At 37.9% G+C, this 23,607-nt stretch overlaps 1 protein-coding gene across 4 annotated transcripts in view; it reads right to left on the bottom strand.

The window, feature by feature from the left end:
- ATAD2B (ATPase family AAA domain containing 2B) overlaps positions 1–23,607 on the bottom strand; it is a 73,752-nt gene that overhangs the window by 11,725 nt on the left and 38,420 nt on the right. For 2 of the 4 annotated variants that reach the window (XM_087716961.1, XM_087716958.1), the window contains exons 17-23: positions 22,670–22,802; positions 19,090–19,276; positions 17,243–17,428; positions 15,766–15,901; positions 14,003–14,184; positions 8,392–8,551; positions 6,121–6,243 (exon numbers count right to left, since the gene is read on the bottom strand). In XM_087716961.1, coding sequence (XP_087573087.1) covers positions 6,121–6,243; positions 8,392–8,551; positions 14,003–14,184; positions 15,766–15,901; positions 17,243–17,428; positions 19,090–19,276; positions 22,670–22,802 — 1,107 coding nt within the window. Of the gene's footprint in view, positions 1–6,120; positions 6,244–8,391; positions 8,552–13,987; positions 14,185–15,765; positions 15,902–17,242; positions 17,429–19,089; positions 19,277–22,669; positions 22,803–23,607 lie in introns of all 4 variants that reach the window. The other 2 variants (XM_087716957.1, XM_087716960.1) reach the window with 1 other exon arrangement.

The following is a 23,607-nucleotide window of genomic DNA, read 5'->3' as shown; positions in this document are numbered from 1 at the left end:
CGAGAGCTGGCTTCGGAGATGGCCAGTCTCTCCCATCACTGCGCCCTTCACTGGCCTTCCACCCAGAGGCTCTGCCAGTGGGGCGTCTCCCATTTCGCCTCCCGAGGGAAGCTCGGGAGACACACGCAAACGGCCGCAACTTGAGGCTCCCGAGGAGGATGCTGGATACCGGAGGTGGCAGTGGCGCCCGCTGCTGCTGCTTCTGCTGCTCCCGGTAACACAGGCTTCTTGGAGAGCATTAAGTTGCAGGTGCAGGTTCCCCAGTGCTCGCAGCTGTAGCCGCTGCTTGAGAGAAAATCAGCTGGAATCTCAAGCAAGAGCCGCGGGGCGAGACACAAGCGATGAAATGGATCACCAAAAGTGCCGTCAGATCGTCTCCCACGGTCCGGGAACCAACCAACCAAATAAATAAAGTTGGCTTCGCTTCCTTGTGTGAAAGTTGCCTGATGCGCAGCTGGGTTTTGCCTTGAAACTTGCTGTTCCGACAACCCAGCAGAGTTTCAGGCAACTTTCTCTCTTGCTGCGCAAAGAAGTGAAGCCAAATTTGTTTATTTAACTTCCGCTCCAACCTCCCCCGCCCTACTACATTAAGATCCCCACTTTTCCATCCTGCTGAAAGCATGCAGGCCATGCGAGGGAGCAGGCGCATGAGGCCTCTCAATGATCTGAGGGGAGCTGGGAGGTGCCAAACTGTACCGCTGGGAGAATGTCCCCTTCGGGTTGCCGGGACAGCAAATTTCAAGGGAAAACGTAGCTGCTGGAATTGGTGCGCTACTGCGCCTGCAACTATATGCTCTCCAAAAAACCTGCGTTACTGGGAGTAGCAGAAGAAGCAGCAGCGGGTGCCACCGCCACCCCCAGTGTCCAGCGTCCTCCTTGGGAGCCTCAAGTTGCGGCGTTTGCGCGTCTCTCCCAAGCATCTCTCGGGAGGTGAAATGGCAGACGCCCCACTGGCAGAGCCTCTGGGTGACGGGAGAAGCTGGCCATCCCTGAAGCCAGCTCTCAAGGAAGGAGGCAGAAATGAGGCCCGGGGTTCGCTTCCCTGCCTCCTTCCTCCAAGAGCTGCCAGCGGCAGGGAAAACAAGGCTTCTTTGCCAGCTTCCCAGCTGGCAAAACAGAAATTTTTGCCAACTGGAAGGTATGTGCGTGTGAGAGAGGGGGGGGGTGAGAGAGAGAGAGAGAGAAAGAGTAAGAGAGAATAAAAGGAAGGAAAAGGGAGAGAGAGAGAGAAAGAGAGACAAAGATAGAGAGAGAGAGAAAGAAAGAGAACGAAGGAAAGAGAAAGTAAGTGGGGGAGAGAGAGAGACAAGAAAGAAAGAATGGAAGGAAGGGAAAAAAAGAAAGGAAGGAAGGAAGGAAAGAAAGAGGGAGAAAGACACACAAGAAAGAAGGAAGAAAAAGAAAGATAACTTATGATCAAAATTGAGCCCAAATTTCTGGTTGCTATGCAAGAGCGTTGTTAAATGAATCTCACCACATTTTACAAGTTGGCCACTCCCACCCGGTCACGGTTGCCAAGCCATGCCCACAAAATAGGCCACACCTACAGAATAGGTTCTTAAAAAATTGAAACCCACCAGTGGTCTGAGCACTGACAGGCTGACACCCCCCCTTCAAACTCTGCAGCAATGCTGCAATACATCTATTTCCCAAAGCCAACCTTTGGATATGACACTGAGCACAGGCATTCAAACTTCTTTGATCTACCATGGCGAGGCCTGTTCTGAGTGGAACCTGTCCTGTTAAACCGCTGTATGGTCTTGGTCACCGTGCTACAGCTCAATTTCAGGCTCTTGACAAGCTTCTTATAGCCTAGGCCAGTGATGGCAAAACATTTTGGGCTCCTGTGCCAAAAGCGGGGGGAGCATATGGGGGTTGTGCACAGGAGTGCCACACCCATAATGCTATGAGCACACCACCCCTGCATGGGCATGCATGCGCAACCAGCAACCCGCTCCCCCTTTTGCCACAGTTTTTTTGCCTTCCCCAGGCTCCAGAGGCTTTCTATGAGCCTGGGGAGGGCGAAAACAGCCTCCCCCGCTCCCCCTCTGTAGGCCTCAGGAGCTTCCCTGAAGGCGAAAAACGGACCTATGGGGAACCTGGAAGTTCGGGAATTGTGACTTCCGGTTTGTTCATAGAACTGTTTTTCGCCCTCTGGAGCCTTCAGGAAAGCCTCCTGAAGGCTCCAGAGGGCGAAAAACGGCCCTACAGTCAAACCGGAAGTCCATCCCTGAACTTCCAGTTTTTCCATAGGGACAGTTTTTCATGCTCCAAAGGCTTCAAGGCCTCAAAAGAAGGCCGAAGTCAGCTGGCCAGCGAGTGCATGCGTGCTGGACAGCTGACAGGGCAACGCCTCGCGTATCCTGACAAATGGCTCCGCATGCAATAGATTCACCATCCTGGGCCTAGGTCATCTTTATGTAGAGCAACAATTCATTTTTTTCAGATCCAGAGAGTTCATTGCCATGAGATGCCATGTTAAACTTCCAGTGACCAGTATGAGAGAGTGAGAGTGGTAACACCAAATTTAACAAACCTGCTCCCTCTTCACACCCTGAGACCTTGTAACATTGAAGAGTCACATGGCAGCAGGGAGGAAAAATGGCTACTTGGGCCCCATTTTGACATTATCACTTAGGGGTTGTTGCCAGCAGTTTAGACATTAATGGCTGTGTGTTGCATTATGTTGAGGGGACATCACATCTACACTGTTATACAAGCTGTATACTCAAGAATTTGGCAAATATCTGAAATCATGCACTCAGGACAGGAAGAGGAAGATTTCTAGAAGAAGACTTCTGTTAATTGACATAGCAAACTGATAATTGGACATTTATGAGAAGAATTGCAATGGGAGGCTGGATCCAGGATAGCAAAATCTCTCTGGAGGAAGGAGAGATGTCCCTCCAGACAATAGGTCCCTGTGAAGAGACCACAGGAACTGCCATTTTGCAGTTGGCTTGTAAGAGTCAGGGCCAAGAATTCGGATTCCATCAAACGCACATTTGTAATGAAATCTTTTATTGGATGTTAAACTTGACTAAGCCTTATTACTTAATCATTTTTTGGATTTTTTAAATCCTGAAAAGATTAAGACTCTTCAGTTCAGAAAGGTTTTACTATATTCATTGGGTAAATGTCCTTTTCATGTGTGTGTGTGTCCATGCACACGTGTGTGCATGTACACTCACACACACAGCAAAAAGGTGCTTGGAATAAGGATTTTACAAAGCTAAGAGAGGATTAAGGGTTCCAAATGGATTTGGAATTATAGCTTTGAATTAATTAGAAGAAATTTTCCCATGGGAAATGGCGATTGTTTCAGGTCTTTCTATGAAAAGAGTATCTTGATATTTGGCCCTAGAGGGAGGTAGAGAATCAAGAAAAGAATGGAGCATAACGTAAAGTTTTTGAAAACTGCTCTGCCAAACCTTTTGATAAAACAAACAGAGCATGTTGTAATGAAGTGATAGAACCAGTTGTAATGGGTAAAATTTGAAATTATTTTGGAGGGGGATTAAATACGATAAGCAATGAGAAGGATATGAAGAAAGGTATGGGCATACAAAAGGAACTGCTTACTTATTTCATAAAGAGATGTACTGAATAATCATTGAATCAGGAAAATGACTTGGATAACTTTTTCTTACTGGATATACAAAAGGGCTCTGTTAAGGTGTTGAAGAACTTTATTAGAAGTGACAAACAAAAGAACAAATTTTACTTATTGCATATACAAAAGAAATTTGTTTAAGTTCTGAAAAAAGTTAGCTTAAAAAAGATGAACAGAAAACTAGCTCTCAGACTTTTTGAAGAGGTTAAAAATTTAATTCTTGGTCCATAGTGGAAGCAAAAAGATGGCAACGGTCAGTAGGACATCAGGGACCACAAAGTGCTGGGGGAGTGGTGGTGCAAAAGGGCATAGATGGGGAAGAAGATCGGCAGGTAGGGGGATTAAAAGTGGTCCGGTAACCAAAAGTGTAGGCAGGCTGTCAATATCTGAATTTTGATCACGTGGCAGTTGGACTGCTGTAATAACTGTAATGTCAGGGACCGGTCATAAATCCCTTCATTCAGGACTGCTGTAACTTTGAACAATTGCTGAACAAATTATCATAAATCAAGGACTACCTGCATCTTCTTCACTTCACATACATTGGCATCGCTAGAAGCAGGATTTTGTCATACATATAATCCTAAAATGTTCTGATAATTTCAGAGCAATAATGTGTTTTGATGATGGTATACTGCATTAATTATACTATTATTCATTAAAATACCTAAACATTCTAACACGTTTATATGGATGATAGTAAAGTTTTTAAAATGCTCCCAGGGTTCTTTTTAAAATTAATAAAATTATCTCTGTTCTCCTGCACAAAACAAGAGATTTTGCAATGTTTTCATAGAAAACAGCTAGAATGTTTACAAATATATACTATTTGTAATTAATAATTAAATATGGCAAACTATTAATAGACTGCTATGATTACACATTAGATAGGATTCAATATCTACGAGCAGAAGAGGAACAGAAATGTATTCTTTTGTCCCATGCTCCTTGCAGGGGTTCCATGTGGCAGGGGTCTGTGATGAAGAGAACACAGCATACAGCTCAGTGAACTGAAGAGTAAAAGATTGTGTGGTAAAAAAAAAAAAAGAACCACTTTTGTGAGTGATTCCTTCATAGAACAACTTCCATGCAATTATCCATTACAGTATACTCTCTTTTCACTTTGACTGTTCGGCTTTTCCTCGGAGAGGACACAGGGGGAAAAGATGTAGCAAAAATATATTCAACCCACCATATTCTGCTGAAGGATCTTGGATTATCACCCCATGGTATGTTAAATGGCCTAAGGTTAAAATGTTGTTCAGTTGATACAACAAACATGACTTATGTTCAATAATGAATGAGACCGATCTTACCACTCTCCTCTTCTCTAAAACCCCTCAATGGCCATTGCTAACTCATTTTAACATTATTTGAGCCTCTTCCTGGAGCCTAGCCTTCGTAACAACTACTATGCCATTTGCCTGTAGCTGCTACCTGCTGTGGACCAAAGGAACAAAACTAAAACAAGCTTTGGATTATTTTGTTTTTGTCTCTTTGATTAGTGAAGACAGCAAGGGCAGAGAACACACTATGCTTCAAAAAGGAACAGGCATTGGAAAGGTCTGTGGAGTTGAGGGCAGTAGCCAGCTGCCCTGATCAGAGACATACATTCATAGCTAGCAATGCCTGGGACTGCAGAAAAAGCTAGAGGTCACCACAATCTATTCAAATATATTATCAGTTAAATATATATAATTATAATTGGTCTTGCAAAAGCCACTTAGGAAAAAGATAAAAATCTATTCTTAAACTGGATCTATGGTTTAAAGTATTTGTGGAACAAAAATATAAAACTGCAAAAGTGCCTACACGAACATATAAAAATGCCTACAAATAAAAAGAACAGCCTACTGAAATGCTTGAGTTGGCTACAGTGCTGCAGTAGTCTTCAGATTTCTTATTCCAAAAAGATACAGATACAGCCTGTGTTTTCTAAATGGCATTTCCTGAGACAAATTGATTATTTTCCTACATGTTGGAGTTATTTGAATTTAAATATTCAACTAACAAGTTGATTCATGTATTCTAAAACCATTATTTAAGGTAGCATCTGAAATAAGCATGATTATTAATTTGCTTAGTCTTCCAGCAGCGACTTGAACAAACCTCATCAACTTTTATTACAAATAATTAGTACTACAAATATTCTGTCTGATGACTTCAGCTCACTATAATCCATGCATCCTTTTTCAAAGGAAGGAACTGGAGAGAAGGATGAATAAAACACATTGTTGTGCATATAAACTTTTCTTATAATGGGTGTCCAATGAATATTTCACTAACAACTGAGAATCAGGGACCATACAAACAGCATTAAATCTACAAACTGGACTTAAAGTGTCCACTTTCCAAATCAAAATAATGTAAATTACAAAAACAATGCTGTTCAAAAATTATTTCTTCTGACAATAGGCTCATTAGAGACAGTCTATCAAGAATTCAATGACATTTACATATTTTCACTGCCATGGCAATAATATAGAACAAAAACAGGATTACAATACCTCGTTTTTTTCTTGCTTCTTTAATTTCTTCACACGTTTTGTTGAATTCTGGGTCCAGCTCAGCAGCAATGATAGCATGTGCCGTATCCTTCAGAGTACAGGCTCTGTGTCTAATAATTTTATCTATAAAATGAGTATAATATAACTTTATAGTATCATAACACACCACAAAGTCATTTTTTGTTGACTTTTAGTTTTTTAATAATTTTTGCCCTAGAAGGTGTATAGATATATAGAAGTATTGGTATATAGAAAAAAATTATACATTTACATCAAACTGCAATTAACAGAGATTAAAGAAATCATATTTCCATCATGAGTCAAGTAGCAAATATAATGTTAATAGAAAGACAACTTAAGTCCTCCCCCCAAACAACAGAAGAAAACAGAAAATGAGCAAGATGCATCTCTGGCTGCAAAACCAAAGCTGAAAATGAGGGATGCCTCTGAAGATTGGATTGGATTGGATTGGATTTATTCGATTTGTATGCCGCCCTATTCCCAGAGGGACTCAGGGCGGCTGAACAAAAGCCAAGGGGAGGGGAACAAATACAAAAAGTAAGACAAAACAAGACAACAATACAAAACAATTTAAAAACACAACAAGCACAACCAAATTCAAGAAGGGGTGGAACTCAAGACCCCCAGGCCTGCTGGGACAGCCAGGACTTAACGGCTATACGGAAGGCCTAAAGGGTGGTGTGGGTCCGAATCTCCACAGGGAGATTCCAAAGCCACAGAGAAGGCCCTCCTCCGGGTGGTCGAAAGCCGGCATTGGATTAGCCTAACAATCAGTTGCTGCTTGCAACTAACGGTTGGCTTGGTGAATTTAACCTTGTTACTACTTGTTTGTTTGTCATTTCATGCTTTCTCCTACCCTCATGTCTATTCTGGTCTTCTCCTATCTTCTTCTTCTCTCTTCCCCTTCCCACAGCACCTATCCCCCCCCTCCACTCACCCCATTGCTAGCCTTTCTTTCTTCTATTTGTCTATTTCTTTAAAGGATAGTGGGAGTGTATTTGCTGGTAATGTTTCTATGTGGAAAAAAAGACCAAATGGCATATTCAGATAGGAATCAATCATTTTTTAAAAATAGGTAATGTATTTTATAAGCAAATAACTTTAAACGGTACTTATTTACGCAATTAATTTTTTCTCTTCCCCTTGAAGCTATAAAAACATCAGAATTCTTCCCAACAGGCAGGGAAGGTTATACACTCTCGAAAAGATTTGGATGAAAGAACTGGTAACACAGAGATTACTATAGTATCTGTCTCTGGTGATACTGGCCATTTATGTGCCTATGAATTTTTTGAAGGCCTTTCCACAATGTGTAAATCAAATTATAACAGACTGACGGGAAACAACTGGAGAAAATAACGAAAAAGACCTGCAAATAGAAGTAGAAAGACTGTGGCAAAAGAAACAAAGATAATTCAATAATGATAGGTGCCTTGGATATCATCCCAAATGTCTCAAGCACCACTTCACCACTTCAAGTACCTGGGTACTTGAGAGACCGCCTGCTGCCAATCACCTCCACTAGACCGATTAGATCCCACAGATTAGGCCTCCTCCGAATTCCATCCGCCGGCCAGTGCCGACTGGCGACTACCCGGAGGAGAGCCTTCTCTGTGGCTGCTCCGACCCTCTGGAACGAACTCCCCGTGGAGATTCGAACCCTCACCACCCTCCAGGCCTTCCGCAAAGCCGTTAAAACCTGGCTGTTCCGACAGGCCTGGGGCTAAAGAGCTGTTGCCCCCGTTTCGAATGGTATGACTGTTGTGTGTTTTTAAATTATGTATTGTTATGTTTCGTCTTTTATTTTTTTGTCTGTACCCCCTTCCCTGATTTGAATTGTTAGCCGCCCTGAGTCCCCTTCGAGGGAAAAGGGCGGCATATAAATATAATAAATCAAATCAATCAAATCAAATCACATTGAGAAAATCAATTGCAAAAAGTAGCCTTATTTAGAACAGCTTCCATCCTTCGGCACCATGAAAGACAACATCTGCCTATCCCACGTCCTGGAAGGACTCAATGGATGGATAAAAATGCCAAATACAATTGAAACTCATGACTGACTATGCAATCAACCATAAATAATAACACACTTTAGTAAATAATCCTAGGATGCACACTTCTGGCAAAGCTAACTTTCAAACAATTTATATTAATAGGAAGCCATTTACACAGATATTTAAACTGCAATTGCTTTACAGTTAAATATTCTTTCCTATTTAAGCAAAAGATGAAATAATATTTTCTTACCTCCAGGATCTTTGTCAGGATTATATTCCAAAGCATTGCTGCAGATAAGATCTATATCTATTAGAAAATCCTTTACACTCAAATAGTTGTGTTTATCAATTTTACTTATTATTGTAGAAAGATCCATTGGTACTTTGATCACTTCAAGGTAATCTGAAACCTGTAATAAAAATGCAAGAGTGACACAGATTTATCATAGCTCTTATATTCAACATCTTATTTACATTTTCAGAATATTAATTCAAAACACATGAACAATCAAGGCTACAATTAGCATTGATAGAATCATTATACTGTTGTGTTCACTCTGAAATTCATTTACTCTGACTTTTCAGCACAATTTAAATATTTGCCTGTACCAAAATCACCTTGTTTTGTATAAAACAAGTAATTTTAAAAAATCATTTTAAATATAGCATATGAATAAAAGACTTCAAACAAATATTAAAGCAGCCCATTCACATATATTTCTATGGTATTTAGAAGACCTAGCAAATAAATTTTACATTACCAGTTAAAAACAGAATCACGAGAGTTGACAAGTTTACAATAGACGCTACATATTATAGGGCAAAACTATGATATAAAATCAGGAAAAAAATGAAATTTCACCCATATTACTCATGACAGATCTTTGTGTGCTGGCCATCCACATTACTATCTACTCTGAACAAATGTTGTGGATCTCTGCACAAACATCAGATATTGTTGCTCAGTTATATCTAATCAGTATAAATATTCTTAAAATATAAGGGCTGCTTAAAGGTACAGTGTCCAAAGTATTAATCCAATACATAACTTAAATAACTAAAAATATTAGTGAGGAAAAGGAAAGAAAAGGAAAGGAGATAATTTCTCTTATTTTAAAAGCTGTAAATAATCAATTATTATAGGGCTATGCAGATTCTATATTTGAGGCCGTGAAGGAATTACAAAATGAAATGTTCATAATTAAAAATTATAATGTGCAGAAGTATTAAAAGGATGTAGAATCTAATGCACACAACATGCAAGAAACTCAAGCAAAATACCAACCTATAGCACAAACAAAACAAGAAATCTGACTTGGGAAAATGCCTTCTTAATCTATTCCATCCTCTCAAAGGAAAATTATATACTAACAAATCTGGGCCAAATCTTATTCATTGTTTTGAAAAGGAGAAAAAAAATTAAATGTCTTGTGTAATGGAAGGCAAATTTGCAATACTTAATCTTAAAATGTCAGTAACATGCCAGGAATGGACTTTAATGTAAAGTTTATTATGTTGAACTCTTTAAATGTTTTTCTCTTGGTTATATAACATTCAAAGAAAAAGATTCCTAAACTGGGTCAGGCTCAACATACACAGCAGTATATGACGGAACACTTTAATGATTCATTCCCGTTATGATTTATGACCATTCCACATCTGTTATCAACTCCTTTATGATTACTAATCAAAATAATGTAACCCTTTAAACACACACCGTTCTTTAAAATGCTATGATTTCTTTTTATGACATCAGGCTGAGATTTTGAAGCCATTCAAGCAAGGCGGCTTAGTGCTTAAAAATACCTCTGATGGTCAGTGCCTCTCAACATGACTCTCAAGAACCAGATGTGTTCAAACCCAAGGCACTCTAGAATGGGTGCATTTTTAAGTAGAGCACTGGAAAATATAGTAATGGAATTCTGAAAAAGAACTCTAGCAAACTCTACCACCCATTCTTTTTCAGCCTGAAAGTCTACTTTTTAGTGTAAACATTTGTTTTTACAATACGGCTTCTTGCTCATCCTGATTTTAGCACTGATATTCTCCCAATTGCAACTATACATTCAAATAAATTAGCAAATGTACATACCTCTGTTAAAGCCAGGATTCTGAGATGTAAAAAAAACGAGACCAGCATAGCAATATTACTTAGACTTATATGCCACCCCATAGTGCTTTATATTAGCGGTCCCCAACCTTTATGGCTTGGCAAGAGGGCAGGAGGTGGGAACCATTCTACATAAGCATGCAAACAGGCTGCGGCCCAGCAGTTGGGGACTCCTGCTTTATAGCAGTCTCTGGGCGCTTTACAATATCAGCATATTGCCGCCAATAATCTGGGCCCTCATTTTACCAATTTTGAAAGGATGGAAGGCTGAGTCAACCTTGATCCATCACGATCAAACTCCAGACCCTGGACTAAATTAGCCTGCAGTGTTGTATTCTAACCAGAGTATCACCAGGGCCCCTATTTGTTTTCTCTTTTTAATGTAACATAAGCTGTACAATTCAACTGAAAACAAACTCAAACCTTTTTAAGCAGGAAAAATTAAAAAAAAGTACAATAACATGGTTTCATGAGTATGCACACCCTTAAACTTTTTGATTTTATGACAGCATTAAGTCTTTTGGGGTAAGAGTCCATCAGCATGGCGTATCTTGCCTTGGAAATCTTTGCTCCCTTTTCTTGCAAAAGTGCTCCAAATTTGTCAGATTGCCAGGACATCTCCTGTGCATAGCATTCTTCAGGTCAACCCACAGATTTTCAATTAGATTCAGGTCCGGACTCCTACTGGGCCATCACAAAATTTTGATTTTCTAGTGAAGCCATTATTTTGTTGATTTGAAAGAATGCTTAGGTTTGTTGTTTTGTTGAAAGGTGAACTTCCTCTTCATCTTCAGTGTTTTAGCAGAGATCTGGAGGCTTTGTGCCAAAATTGACTGATATTTGGCACTGTCCATCATTCCCTCCATCTTGACAAGAGCCCCAATTCCAGCTGAAGAAAAGCAGCCCCAAACATAATGCTGCCACCACCATGCTTCACGGTGGGTATGGTGTACTTTTGATGTGCAGTGTTGCTTTTGCATCAAACATACTTTTTGAAATTATGGCCAAAAGGTTCGACCTTGGTTTTCATCACACCATAACACATTTTCCCATATGCTTTTGACAGACTTGATGTATGTTTTTGTAAATGTAGTCAAGCTTGGATATTTTTCTTTGTAAGGCAAGCCTTTATCTTGCCACTCTACTCAACATCCCAGATATATGAAGAAAACAAGCGATAGTTGTCACTTGTAATACATAACCAGTATTTGCCAGAAATTCCTGCAGCAATTTTAAGGTTGCTGTAGGCCTTTTAGCAGCTTCTTGGACCAGTTTTCATAAATTTTAGAGGGACATTGAGTTCCTGATAATATCACTGTTGTGCTATATTTTTCCCGTTTGTTAATGATTGTTTTCACTGTGTTCAATGGTATATCCAATGCCTGCATTTTTTTTATACCCGTCTCCTGATTGATACCTTTCAACAATAAAATCCTTGGATGCTTTGTAAGGTCTTTGTAGACCATGGCTTTGGTTGTAAGAGGCAACTGAATAAAAGCCAAAAAAAAGTCCTACTGGAACACCTTTATATGGGCTTCAACAGAGTCACTTTAACTGATGGCAGGTGTGAAATACAATACAATACAATAGCAGAGTTGGAAGGGACCTTGGAGGAAACACAGGAAACCCTATACCGTTTCAGACAAATGGCTATCCAACATCTTCTTAAAGACTTACAGTGTTGGGGCATTCACAACTTCTGGAGGCAATTTCTGTTCCACTGATTAATTGTTCTAACTGTCAGGAAATTTCTCCTCAGTTCTAAGTTGCTTCTCTCCTTGATTAGTTTCCACCCATTGCTTCTTGTTGTGCCCTCAGATGCCTTGGAAAATAGTTTGACTTTCTCTTCTTTGTGGCAATCCTTGAGATATTGAAACACTGCTATCATGTCTCCCCTAGTCCTTCATTAAACTAGACATACCCAGTTCCTGCAAACGTTAGTCTCCAGTCCCCATATCATCTTTGTTGCTCTTCTCTGCACGCTTTCTAGAGTCCCCACATCTTTTCTACATCGTGGCGACCAAAACTGAATGCAGCATTCCAAGCGTGGCCTTACCAAGGCATTATAAAGTGGTATTAACACTTCATATGATCTTGATTCTATCCCTCTGTTTATGTAGCCTAGAACTGTGTTGGCTTTTTTGGTAGTTGCTGCACACTGCTGGCTCATATTTAAATGGTTGTCCACTAGGACTCCAAGATCCCTCTCACAGTTACTACTACTGAGCAAGGTACCACCTATACTATATATGTCCATTTCGAAATGACTATTTACCATGAGTTTGAAATGGGATTGGTTAATTCTGAACACAGCCACACCCTTATGGATAAGAGGGTGTGAATACTTATGCCCAAGGGTGTCAAACCCCCTGTATCACGTTGATGTTACCTGTATCATGACTTTTTTGCGTGCCTTTGTGGGCATAGCCTGCACATGATGCATCCGACCAGCGGGCAGCCAGTTTGACACCCCTGACTTATGTAGTCACATTATTCCTGTATTGTTATTTTCCCCCTAAAAGATTTCACTTTATTCTTCAATTGAATTGTACAACTTATAGATTACAGTAGGTGGGGGGGAAATCTGAACAGATTTATCTTGGTCTGTTTTTTTTTTAACATCTCAAAAACCTGGTTTTTTAACAAGGGTATGTAGACCTTTTTGTATCTACTTTAGGCTCCATGGTGTGTCAACTTCTGCTATGTCTCTGAAATTATGATCCAGCCCAGTTATACACTTGCAAAGTGCAGTTTCTTTAGATCAGGCTTTCTCAATTAGCACCTTCACATGTTGGATTATTCCCGTGCTGATAGAAATATTAAAATATAATTGAACAACCTGAAAATGTTAAGATAAGAAAGGCTGGTTTAAATCATATAAGAGCACATAAATGATACCCTTTAAATGTGATTAGGGTGATCTGTGTTGCAAAATTCCCTTTCAGCTTCTGCATCTCTTTGCTGCCACCTAGTGGTGATCTGGATTTTTGCAGCCCTCGTCTTATAGTTCTATCCATGAATAATCAAACCCCATACATGCTAGCATAATGGAAATTACATTTTTTCCTAAGCACATCACAATTTTTATTTCTTGAATTATTTGTGCAAAATTGAGCTCTGAAGTTGACCAAAATGAATAGATGTCACAAGATTAAAAAGTGACATCCTATCTGTAGAAATGACACTATAACAGCTTTGCCTCATAACAATTATTATTTTTTTCTTTTTCTGCGCAAAGCCCAAAATTCTTTTAAGTGGCTCAAACTTGGCTAGGCAATTCCAATCCTTTTGTTAATTTGTTATACAATAATTACAGAAATAGTCAGATCAAATAGTGTAGTTAAAGCCTTTAATTTTTCAATTCTCTCTTCAGCTAGAAAAAGGTAAGAGGAGAGATTAATGTCCAATTTGCAGAATTTTCTGGATTAGGCAATATAATTCACTAATTTTTTTTCTTATACTTCCAATAGCTCAATGTTGTTTCTTCAGGCATTTACATCTGTGACCAATTAAAATTATTGCCACATTATGGAAGTTACAGCCTGAACAAGGCAGTGTTAGCCAGATGTTTATGGCAAGATAGCTGTGGCTTTAAAAGTTAAGATTATGCCACCATCCCTGAAAATGCGCAAAATAGGTTAGATGTAGATATTGTCTATGAAAATAAGTAAGAGGTAAATTTTGGATTAATTGCTAGTAGGTCAACTTCATTGTTTGCACATTACTGAAACAAGACCTCTTCAATATCCACCGGTTTGCTGAAGATGTTAAAGCGCTTGTCTGTAGCCAGCCTCTTGGTAACATCTCTGAGAAACAGCCGCAGCTCTCTCAATGTATTTTCTTCCTGGTCTTCCATTCTCTGCTTTTCTGCCTCTGACAACTGGCGGCTAGGAGGTGGCAATGCAAGAGGAAGCACCTCCATATCGGAAACAGCTAAAACAAAACTTGAAGTCAGGCAAAGTAGGCTTTTTGATTACAACTTCCACATACTAAAGCCCCAAACCATTATGCTCCTCATCTCAGTTTATAGATCATGGAAGAACCAGAGGTGGGTTCCTACCGGTTCGGCCAAGTAGGTAGTTACTCGGCCTGCCACGCCCCCAAACTGGTTCTCTCAGCGGCGCCATAGGCGCCACCATCTAATTTTTTGCTTCTGCGCATGCACAGAAGCATTTTTTATGCGTGAACATGCACAGCGCATCCCTGAGCAAATCAGCAGTAGCAGCAGCCAGAACCCACACCTGGGAAGAACCCCTGGGAATTGTAGAACAATAAGCAATTGTATCCATCCATCTTTTAACCAAGGAGGTATTGACACTAAAAATGAAGGCAGCCATTTCAGGCTCCTACATAATATAAATATATCATTTATATTAATGAATAACAGGGAAATTGTGAATAGTATAGACCACAGAGAATCTGTGCTCCTCCAGATATTCTACAAGTTTCCAGCATTCCTTCACTACTGCCCTTGCTGATTGGGGTTAGCTGAATTGAGAAATTCAAAAATTCAGAAATTCAAGAATTGGAGGACCAGAGTTTCCCTAGGTTGCTGTAAAAGATTATGCACTACACACATTTGTGACACTTAATTCCAAAAGGAGTTGGGACCAGGCTTAAGAGCCTGTGAGATTATAAATTCCCCTCAAGCATTTTCTAAGGGATTAGGAGGCAATTTTCAGGTCAATGGTTGCATTTAGTTTTTTAAAGTGCTATGCCAGATAGCTTCTGTCCACTGTGCTGCGGTTGCTTTAGTGACACCACCATGCTGCTACTGTCATGTGGTCCAAATTTTCAATATTCCCTAAAAGCTTCCTGGTCCCTCGTGTGTTCCCTCACTTTCCCCCCCCCCACACACACACCCAGCAGCAGTAATTTACTTATATTCTGGGAAGAGGGAGGGTTTCCAACTCTCACTACCAGTTTTCCGTAAGGAAATTCAACAATGACCCAATAAGTCCCAGATTGTATAGTTTGATTTCTAATTATCCTCACCAATGAATTCCCCCCCCCCTCCACTTCAGAACTATTACATAAAATGTTCATGCAGATCATATTTTAACTGAACTACCAGAAAAAATATTCTTCTGGTTAATCATCGCCACAATATTCTATCACAATATAATTCAGTAAGAATTTCACCTGAACAGGCAGCATTCCACCTTCATTAATAGCGACCTATATTAGCTATTTCATCCTACACCTGCATTTACCCAGCTTGGAAATATAAACCTGGAATTGTGAACAGTTCAATTTTGGCATGCCCCACAATCTTCATCACTTAATTTTTTTAAGACTGCAATGTGTATTATCTGCTAATTGTGAACAGATCTGGGACTTGAACTTTGATTCCACCTTAAAGCTAAAACTGAGGAGTTAGGAAATTACATTTGAACATAAATCCCTTGTGGTATAATCATCTGTTGGTGTTATTTTTAATGTTCAAATAGACAAACAATGTGATTTTCAAATGGAAAAGACATACATTCCAGATTTTCTAAATCATTAATTTACCTGTGTGTTTTCTCCTTGGAGGTGGCATTGATGCCTGGTTGAGAACCAGCTCTTGGAAAAATTTGTGCCTGTCTTCTTTGCTAGGTCTTTGAATATAAAAAACCTCTTCATACTGAATTTTAAAGATGCACTTCACCTACATGAAAATAGCGGCAATTAGAAGTATTGAAAATATATTCTGGCTATTTCATAGCCAATGGTTAATGGTTCAGCAGTGAGGAAGAATATTAATCCATATGTGAGAAATTGAAATATTCTGCCAATTCATAATTTATGTTGTCAGGAATATTTCAAGTCCCTGTAGGGATACCTGTTGCCCTTTCTCTATGAATGATGGACCACAATTCTCAATGGCCCACATCAGTTATTCTAGTGGTCCAAAGAATGAAAATTTTAACTCAATACTACTGATTAAATGCTATGAAAGGATTTTTCCATGGTGTCTATCAAGTAGTATCTGGTCTCAAATTACTTTCTAAAAAAATAAAAAATAACTTAAACATCTATTGCCCAGAATATTGAGTCCCACAAAATACTTAAAAAACAGAGCAGATGGCTAGAGCCATGTACCATTTGAATATGGCTACAATAATAGGTGAATATTTTTCCTAAAGTTTTTTAAGGAAAATCTGACTAATCATAGAACATTTTTTCTCTCTCCCCTCCGACCTATGACCATGTATTTAGTCTCTGCTTATAAATTTGCTACGAACATAATGGAAAGAATGGTCAATATTACTCCTTGTGGCCCATGCTATGTTTAAAACTGGGCTGCTTTTTCGTATCTTTACAACTTCTTTTTGTTTGACTTTGCTTTTTATTTGTAAATCTTAAAACATGTAACATTAAAAAAAATTAAAAAGATAACCCCTTCCCTCCCTGCCCTTCCTCTACTACTTTATGAATCGTCAGAATAACCATTCAAACTTTTCTCCTATATATGATATAGCAGAATTAGATAGGTCATCTTGGCAAGTAATAATTTATTATTAACTAGTTATACTGAGTTCATTGGCAATAATTATTGTCAAAACAAGGTAATGCAGAAGAAAATCAACAGTTCACAATGTTTTCCAATTAATGCAAAGCCAGTTATTTCAGCAATCAGGATGTAGAAGCATGAGCATATAGACCAGATATTTCTTCCATTTTAGAATCATTTGCAAATATAATTACTATCTATCTGTCAACTTACTATCTGTCAACCTCTCATAACTCAATTTTTTTTAAAAAAAATCCTCTGTCTAATAATTCATATTAGCAAATTGCAACCTCTATTTTTAACAAATTGCAGCAGAACTGCTAAATTCCCCCAGATATAAAAAGATGCTCCACATAATACAGTGGGGAGTGGAGGTTTTCCTCGCATATACAAAAACTGACAAAAGTTTTGCATTAACAAATTAGAATGGTTCAGATCTGGTTCGCGATTACCTAAGTGGTGCTTGGTAGCACCAAGAAATCACTCCATGCTCACCTCTTCGGGCAACTCACTATACATTGTTTCAGAGGTAGAAAGTAGAAATATTGGTGAGAATGATGGTATATCTTGCAGCAAAGTTAGAAAAGTTGCTCTCACAGTTTCACTGACAGCTTCCCACCAATCACCAATATGAGGCATGTAAACAATACTTGGTAGGGTTCTCCTTGCTTCACGAAAGATCTAGTTGAGAATATTAACATTAACAAATATTATCATTAGCTAAATATTTAACCAATACTTACAACTGCGGGCAGAAATAGGGTTATGGAACATTTCAAACAGATGTTTTAAGTGTCTACATGTACATAGGAGTGTTTGTCACATAAATCATATATTTATGGTTTCAAATTGTCCTTGGATAACTGTATAGTAAAGCCATGATTTTATAGGCCCCCATTTAACAAATTTTGATTTTACTTGCAAAAGTTTACAACGCAAAAGAATACTGTTTCGCAAACCAATCTAGACTGAATTTGCAAAATGTATGTAATTTATTTCAGTGTACTAGTTTTGGTATATGAATTACCTAAAGTAGTACACTGAAATAAATTACATACATTTTGCAAATTCAGTTTTATCAAATATTTCACTTTAGCAGAACTCTTCCCCCAACTTTTCCATTAAATTGTTAAATAAATGCTATACAATACAACCTCAATCTTTTACTATAAACAATGGCTTTGCATCTGAACATTAAATATTATACATGTATTGCATACATAAAAATTAATATTTAAAATTGCTACCAATATTAATTTTGAAGCATAATTGCTTATTGAAAAGCTATTTTTCTATATACCAAATGGGATCTATGAAATTCTAAATTTTCACCTACAAAGTTAACAAACAATAAACTATTTCTCTCTCCCATACTGCCCCTGCATACTGCTCCCCTTGTTCCTCCATTATAAAAAGGGACACAATATATTCTATCTGCCTGAGAGTTCCACCTCCTCACAAATAGAACATAGACAAGATGACAGATCTTCCCAGTGGTGGTCCCCATCCTTTGGAAGACTCTTATGTCAGAGGTATGGCTCCAACAAATTAAGTTAAATTCTACTACTCTGTTTAAATGTATTTTCTGTATTTCATTTCTGGAGCTTTTGTGTCTCTTATAATTGGGATGGGATATGAAATAAAATGAAGTATTTTAAACTACAATGCAATAAAACTGAAAGAAATATTCACTACCCCAATACCTGGCTTGGGCATAAACTGAAGTCCAGAAGAGAGGAAAAACTGTTTTAAAATATGAAAGCACCTGTGAACTGATTTTCTATGCTGTCCTGAAACACAATTTGATGGTGAATAATTTTGCTAAATCTACATTTCAAAAAAGGGTTGGTTTCTAAAATGGTTGCTGCAGCCATTGTTATCCTGCTCAGTGGCATATCTTAAGCATATTTGCTTAATTCAAGCTTCACTAAGGAGAGCAAGTAGTTCATTCTGTAAGGATTAATCTTAATCTAATTTAAACAGATTCCTCTCCTCCACTTGCTGTTTTTCATATATAACCTGTAGCTGTATTTCTTCTATGACTGTGTGCTTCATCTGTGTCATCCAAAAACAATATAAGCATAAAAAGCTATCCAACTGCCAAATCAGAGTAAAAATAATCAGAAAGAAGATTCTTTCTTTACTAGGCTATGCCCCTCTTTTTCAAACTTTGTTTTATATATGGATTCTAAACACAGAAGAATCCTTAACTATTTCTAGCAACACAATACCTCAGAGAAATACTGAGATATTCAGCTTTTATAATTTAATGAAGGCCTCTATACACATTGAAAATTCAATAGGTGCTACATTAATCAAAAGTGATATAAATGCAAACTAACCTGTGCACATGATTCTTCAGGCGTTTTTGCACTGACCGAATAAAGTGCTGGCAGATCTAATCTGTGTACAGCAATTTTTTCAAGAGAATGTAATAAAGCTGGAGCAAGGTGTGAAGTCTGACCTGAATCCCTTTCTCCGGAAAGCAGTAATCTTGGCCTGTAAGATGTGGGCTGGTGATAAGCTGACCTGCAACAAAAATAATATTTTGTTCAGATCTACAAAGCACTTATCATAACCTATATTTTTACTACGTTAGCAGAATGTGAATAGCCTGAAATATTTCATCTTACTACATTTTCATTGTCCAACCATTTATCAATACTTTGATAGAGTCAAAATATTGTGTTTTCAATTTACACACACACAGATTAATGTGAATTGTGCTATGTAAGCAAAAAAGCAAAATGACTAATTCCTCATAAAAGACTTGTTGCAGCTGTACTATAGCCTTCCTGCTCCAGGCAATACAACAATCACAATAAAAACTATTGAGGAATAACCCTGAATTATTTTATATTATTTTACATTATACCTTATTCTGTTTTAAACTGGAAAGTCATTTAGGCAACGACAAGCTGTAATTATGATAGTGAACAAAAACAAACTAATTCAGTTCTAACACACATACATAACAATTTAAATAACCTATACATTTTCTGATACATTTTCTTAGTATGAGGTTTATTGTAATTGTCTTTTTGCTTATATTAAAGGGATGTACTAAATATTAAGAGAGTTTCACAACACACAACCCAACACAAAAAATTACACTTCTTTGAATCAACCGTGTCTCTTACAAAGCTCTTCTGGGTGTTCTGGAAGATGTTCTGTAATGCCCACTTCACTTTGCTTTCTGCCTAGTGAAATTGACATTCATGTTGTTCTCCTAGAAAAATTACCCTTAAAGATTTCCTTAAAACACTACAAAGTTTTTACAGAATCAAAACTTGAATTAAACTTTCATATTACAGATGAAAAGCAGCATATTTACCAGAGAAGTGATATTAAAGACTTTAAGCATGCTACTGATTTTTAAAACAATTACAAAATATCACTATCCTTATCATAAATCTCCCGATATTTTATTAGTTTTATTATGATTGCAATAAAACTATTCTGAGTAAATATGTATATAGCAAAATAAGAAAATGTAACCCTTGACCTGCATGGAACCTGTGCCTTTCTACCCCCTAAATTGCTTCCATTGATTCCCCAAAACCTGCTGCACAATTTTGTTTGTTGTTTGTATTCTGAAAAGAAGCCTGGACCAGAGCCATGCTCCATCTATGGATAAAAAAACTATCCTATTATATTTTTCCACTGGAAGGGAAGAATATAATTGTTTCCATCTGTTCTCAAGAAAACCTCTGCAGATTTTTTTTTCTGTCAGAGAATTGGGAGTCTCAACAAGTCTCTGTGCCACAATGCCTCCCATTTGGGGAGTTTTTTAGAATGTTATATAAAAAGCACAAGTAAGAAATTAAGTGTAGGAAGTAAACACTTTTAAAAATGGACCTTTCCGTTTTGGTTTCTCCAGCTTCTGAAATCAGCAGCCTCACTGGGCAAAAATCATATAGGCCTCTTACTGTGTCTACAGAGAGTTGTCTAACAATCCCTTTTAAAAAGTGTGTTTGTTGCTGGAGAGGGACAAGCCACAAGATTATCTAGAGGTTTACAATGAAAAATATTCTAGGCATCTGGAAAATAGTCACTTGAATTTGCTTGGATTGATTTAGTATTGGATTCTGACTGAACAAAGCCTCTCAAGATGACAATAGCAAGATCTTCTGTGGCTCCCTAGACCTAGTTTGAGTCTATAACTTCTGAGGTCTCTTCTCAGGTCAGATTTTCAGATCTACTAACACAGCCACCTGTTTCCAAATGGTCCTCATTTCACCATGTCACTTAGGGATGTTCAAAGTTACAATGGACCTCACCAAAAGTCAGGGGGAGGGACTGGTACCCAATTTGATGGGTCCTGAAGTCACATTTGCTATTCAAGGATTAGATGGCAGCAGTGACCAGGAAAACCCTTATGCAAATTCATCAAGGGTATCAATTATCCTGTCAGAAGCAGGAGGTACAATCTTTCATGCTTGTGTTTAGACTATAACAATGAATTTACCATGGGGCTGTCCTTGAAGGCCATTCAGCATGTGTAGCTGGTCCAGAAGGCAGCAGTACAGGCCATTAAAGGCATGTCCATATAACATCTTTGTTTTGTGAGTAACAATAGTTATAAGCAGGCTTTTGGGTGCAAATCAAGGTGATAATTATTATCTATAAAACCCTTCATGATATAAGGCCTGGGGGACTGTCCATTAACCATAGCTCCTGTCCGCCCTGAATTATTTGGCCCAGTTGGCATAGTCAGGGTCCCATCAATTAAACTGTATAATCTGAGGGGGAAGTGCATCTTTTCTGCGATAGCACCTGATTCTGAACCAATATTCTCCCAGAGTTTGTGCGTCTATTACATTGACCTTATTTAAACAAGCCCTTAAAACTTGGGTATTCCCTCAATGTCTTGGGCTGGAATGAATAGCAGACCCCTTGTGAAATGATTGGCATATAGAAATTCATGTTATTATTCTCTAAACATTTGCTTTTTGTATTGTTTGTACAGTACATTGTATACTACCCAGAGTCATTATGGAGTTGTGCAGCCTATATATTAAAATAAACAAAATATGATGCAAGGCCAGGTTTACTTAATTTCACTTAAATATTTACCACCGCAATGTTATTTATAAAACAATATTTAACTTCAAACTGTGAGGCCATATTACTCCACCACACATAAACTCTTCCCATTATAAATGCATTGAATTACTACATTTATATACCGTATTTTTCTGAGTATAAGACGCACCAAGGTTTTGAAGAAGCAAATTTTTAAAAAAAAGGTTTTGGCACTCTGCAAATCTCCCCAAAACAGCCCGAGGTTTTTTTTATTAAAAAAGGGCATGAATAGCCTTTAGGAGACTTGTAAAGTGCTCCTGGAAGGGGGGGGGGCAAAAAACAGCCTGTTTTTCACAAAAACAGCCTGTTTTTCACAAAAACAGGCCTGTTTTTTGTCACAAAAAAAGGGCATGGTTAGCCTTTAGGAGGCTTATAGAGTGCTCCTGGGGGTTGGGGGGGATAATTAAGCAAGAAACGGCCCATTTTTTGCTCATTTCTGCCCTCCCCAGCCCCCAGGAGCTCTCTGAAAGCCTGCTAAAAGCTATGCACAGCCATTTTGGTGAAGGGGCGGGGTTTCAGGAGGCAAAAAATGCTGTATTCAGTGTATAAGATGCACCCAGATTTTCAGCCTCTTTTTTGAGGGAAAAAGGTGTGTTTTATACTCCGAAAAATAGGTACTTTTCCACAAAGTCATTAAATAGCTATCAAGAATCATTATTTGTACTGTTTGGTTCTTAAAAACCTAATGTCAAGATCTGATATATGAAAAAATGGTTAAACATCTCAATGTTTATATTAAAATAGTGCTGTACATAATATACTAATATGCTTACTTGGCACGGCAAGAGATATGTTGTTTAGTTCTTGATGAATACAGTACCAGAGTTATTAACTTACATTGTATAATGAAGGTAAGGTTTATGTACAGCAGTTGGTAATTGTTTCTTTGGTGATCCTGGCTGGCAACTTGTTTCAAATATCGATGAAACATTTTCATCTTCACTATCATCCAAAATTAAATTTGACGCACCTGTTTAATTAAAATAAAATTTGTATTAAAATATAATATTGATCCTCTTAAAAGTATTAAAAGTACAATCGTCTTCTAATACAGATTAATATATGCAATCCTTTTACATAGAAAAATTTAAAACATCAACCCCAACATATTAAAATATTTAATCTGAAGATCTTTATAGAATTGATGTTCTCAGCTATCAACACAGGTCCTTTAGGAGCTATCATTCTGGTTAGAGGCAGTGATAAAAAGTAAAGGAAAAAGAAGTATTTTGTATCAACTACTTAAAAACCTCTTAACAGTCTTCATCAAAAAATTATCAGAACATAAGTTCTACGTAGTCTCAACATTTTCTGACCTTAAGGACAAAATAACAAAGAAAATCCAACCCAATGAGATTTAAAGGTCAGTCATGCAATTTCTGCATTCTTAGACCAGGGGAAAACTAAGGAACCTATTGGGTTTCTGAGAATGTCAAATTGCCAAGTCCAGTCTAAACATTGCTAAACATAATAAGCTTGGAGTAAATCTGTACTGTGAAGAGAGCAATAACAAACATAGAACAAGTTATTTCGGAATATTCATATCTAAAAAAACCAAAATAAATATTTTTTTCTAATATTTAGAACTTCATTCAAGTGTATACACGAAGTTGTTTTATTTCAATGCCTTATCTGTCATTGTTTAGAATAAGTAATAACAGATAACACAATATTTTTCCCACCAAAATTTGTCTGGCTAAACAAAATCCAGTGATTTATTGAGCCAGGAAAGATTTATAACTTTGCATTTGCAAGACTTTTTACTGCATCACATT

Source organism: Thamnophis sirtalis, unplaced genomic scaffold (assembly GCF_051295495.1).
Source record: "Thamnophis sirtalis isolate CommonGarterSnake01/CBP01778 unplaced genomic scaffold, rThaSir2_p1.2 scaffold_5, whole genome shotgun sequence".
NCBI classification, from domain to species: domain Eukaryota; kingdom Metazoa; phylum Chordata; class Lepidosauria; order Squamata; family Natricidae; genus Thamnophis; species Thamnophis sirtalis.
This window is presented reverse-complemented; position numbering and strand designations above follow the sequence as displayed.